A 2,708-nucleotide genomic window follows, 5' to 3' on the forward strand; every position below is an offset into this window, starting at 1 on the left:
CTCACACTCAGAGCACCCTCCCTGGTCTTGACCTTCCTACTGGGGACACTCTGCCGAGCCTGGCGTCACAGGGTCCTCACCAGCGGTCAGACAGCGTCAGCTGCAGCTGGGGCTTGGGGAGCTTCAGCTGCTGCTCCCGGACTGCGTAGGCCAGCACCTGCCGGTCGGAGTGGTGGGGGTAGGGCTGTGCGCCCAGCTCAAAGAGCTCCCAGATGGTCACGCCCAGGGACCTACAGAGGCAAGGGCCATCAGAGGGGGCCGGCGTGGCTGGCCACGGCATGGCTGCGTGGGATCTCAGAGCCGTGGGCACCACAGGGCAGCTCCTGTCACCACACCAGTGTCCTAGGGACGCCCCTCCCAAAGGACAGCACTTTCCTTCAGTAAACTGGCAGGATGTGCCACCCGGCCAGGCCCAAGCCTGTGTCCAGGGCACCTGGGCAAATAAAAACCACACTGGCTTTTCCACAAACCCAGGTCTATTCCTTTGTGTGCTCGTTCCCTCGCTGCGGTGAAGGCCAGACACTGTTCCGGGGGTGGGGGTGGGGGCCTGGAGAAGCTCCCAGCCCTCGGGTACCACTGGGGGCTAGAACGAGGGAGGGGCGAGTCTAGGTGCGCCCCAGCCCGGCAGGAGTGGGCCCGGGGAACAGGCGGGGCTGCGAGAAGGCGACTGGGTTCCTTCTGGTATACTTCCCCCAGCTCTTTGGGGCCCCAGGCCGTCCCGGGAGACTGGGGACGTGAGGAACAGGACAAATCTGGCAACAGAGAAGTCAGGGGGACCGGCCCAGAACCATCTAAGAGACCCCAGTCAGCGTGCAGCAGGGTAGGCAGGTTGGGGAGATTGGTGACGGAACGGAGTGGCTGATGGGCTGCAGTTAAGCGACTCAGGGGTGCTCAGGAGGGAGGGTGGGTCCGTGGATCCAGGCTCTGAGGGCTCGCTAGGAGCAGAGGGAGGACAGGCAGGCCCGGGGAGTGGGGGTTGGGGGAGGGGCTGGTCAGGCACAGGGACCCCCGCAGCGGAGCCTCTGGAGGCTGCAGGACTGAGTCTGTGCCCCACTTGGTGCAGGTGCTGAGGATGGGCGGTGCCTCCACACGGTGGTCATGGGAGATCACCGGCCCCTCCACGGAGGGCACTCGGCACCTGCTGCCGCTCCCAGCGGGCCTTCCAACCTGCACACTCGCTCTAACCCTGATGCCTGTGGGTGTCAGCGGGTCCTGGGGTGGGGCGGGGCCATGGGCCACTGGCACTGGGAAGCGACAGGTGGCCCAGCAGCCCCACCTCCTACAGGGTGACGAAGTGGGACAGAGAAGCACGTCACCGCACGTGTGGCTCTCCTGGCCCTCACCCCCTCCAGCATGGGGCGGGAGAGGACTCGACCCGCTGGAGCCTGCGGGCCCTGGGCCCTGGCCTGGCAGCCGTGAGCTGTGATGGCGGGGGACAAAACAAGGGCGGGCACTGAGTGCGGGGGGGGGCACGCCCTGGCCGCGCCCCCGGGACCCCCGCTCACCACACGTTGCTGGCCTTGGTCTGGTCCACCACCAGCAGGTTACAGTGCACCTCGTCCACCAGCTCGGGCGCGATCCAGCGCAGCGGTACCCACAGCTGGTCGGCAGTCACAAAGTAGTCTTCCTGCAGGCGCGGGGCCCAGGGTCACCCCAGGGTGCTGGGCGGCCGGCCCTGACCCCCGCCCCCCACCCCCCACCCCCCACCCCCCACGCGGCCCCGCCCGCTTACTCTGTATTTGCCGTGGGACAGGCCGTAGTCGCCGATTTTCACCGTCAGGTCGGCCGCGAGCAGGCAGTTCCTGAGGGCCAGGTCACTGGAGGGCGGGAGGGCAGGAGAGCGGGGGTCAGCGGCGGTGCCGGGCTGGGGGCACTCGGGGTGCTGAGGGGCCAGCCCGCTTGTGGCCAAGGGCATCGCCGCAAGCCGGTGGGAAGGGGCGTCTGAGAGGCGGCCCATCCACCCGCTGCCCCGAGCCCCGGGTCCCTCACCCAGCACGGGGCTCCCCGGGGCGTCCACGTGGACAGGGCCTCGAATGTCACAATGCAGACAAGGAAAGCAAGGCCCAGAAAGGGCCAGGGCAGGCCACAGGGCCCTCGTGAAGGCACTGCCCCGCCGTTACCGGACCCCTCTCCTGACCCCAGCGGCTCAACGTCTGCTGACCCGTCCCGGGCACGAGCCAGCCCGGGCCACTGCAGGCTTCCTTCCCGCCCACTACGCCCTCACCCTCAGCTCCCCAGGAGGCGGGCAGCGGCCGGGAAACTGAGGTCCCGAGTGTCCCAGGGGATCCTGCCCCTGCCCTGCTCGCACAGGGCTGGGCACCGTTTCCGGCCCAGGGCAAGGTGGGTGCAGGGAGTGACCGCCTGCGGCACCGTCGGTACCCCCACCGGGTGGCCTTGGGCTGCGGGCTTCTGCCCTGCCCGCTGGGTGGCCACAGGGGGTCTGGGGGCACGAGGCACCGGGGCAAGCATGGGGCCAGCGCACGTCCACCAGGGCCACAGACGGGCCTGCGCCCGTCAGGTGTGCGGGGGCCTGGGGCTGGGCGGGCCCGGCGGGCCCGGCGGGCAGGTCAGGAGGCTGGCAGCTGCCCTCTTCAACAAAATCACTGATGCTGGAGTTGTATGTGTCATCACTCAGCACCAGGATATTGTTGGGGAGGACGGCCTGGGAAGAGTCCGGGAGCACCAGGATATTGTTGGGGAGGACGGCC

The 2,708-nt window shown here is 68.8% G+C and overlaps 1 protein-coding gene across 7 annotated transcripts in view; it reads right to left on the reverse strand.

Annotated features, from left to right (window-relative positions):
• The window catches only part of AATK (apoptosis associated tyrosine kinase), a 32,806-nt gene that overhangs the window by 5,935 nt on the left and 24,163 nt on the right, over positions 1-2,708 (reverse strand). For all 7 annotated transcript variants that reach the window (XM_040456633.1, XM_040456629.1, XM_040456628.1 and 4 more), the window contains 3 exons: positions 1,733-1,817; positions 1,506-1,627; positions 81-230 (listed from right to left, as the gene is read on the reverse strand). In XM_040456633.1, the coding sequence (XP_040312567.1) occupies positions 81-230; positions 1,506-1,627; positions 1,733-1,817 (357 nt within the window). The remainder of the gene's footprint in view (positions 1-80; positions 231-1,505; positions 1,628-1,732; positions 1,818-2,708) is intronic.

This window comes from Herpailurus yagouaroundi, unplaced genomic scaffold, assembly GCF_014898765.1.
Source record: "Herpailurus yagouaroundi ecotype Mexico unplaced genomic scaffold, PumYag 217, whole genome shotgun sequence".
In the NCBI taxonomy this organism is placed as follows: Eukaryota; Metazoa; Chordata; class Mammalia; order Carnivora; family Felidae; genus Herpailurus; species Herpailurus yagouaroundi.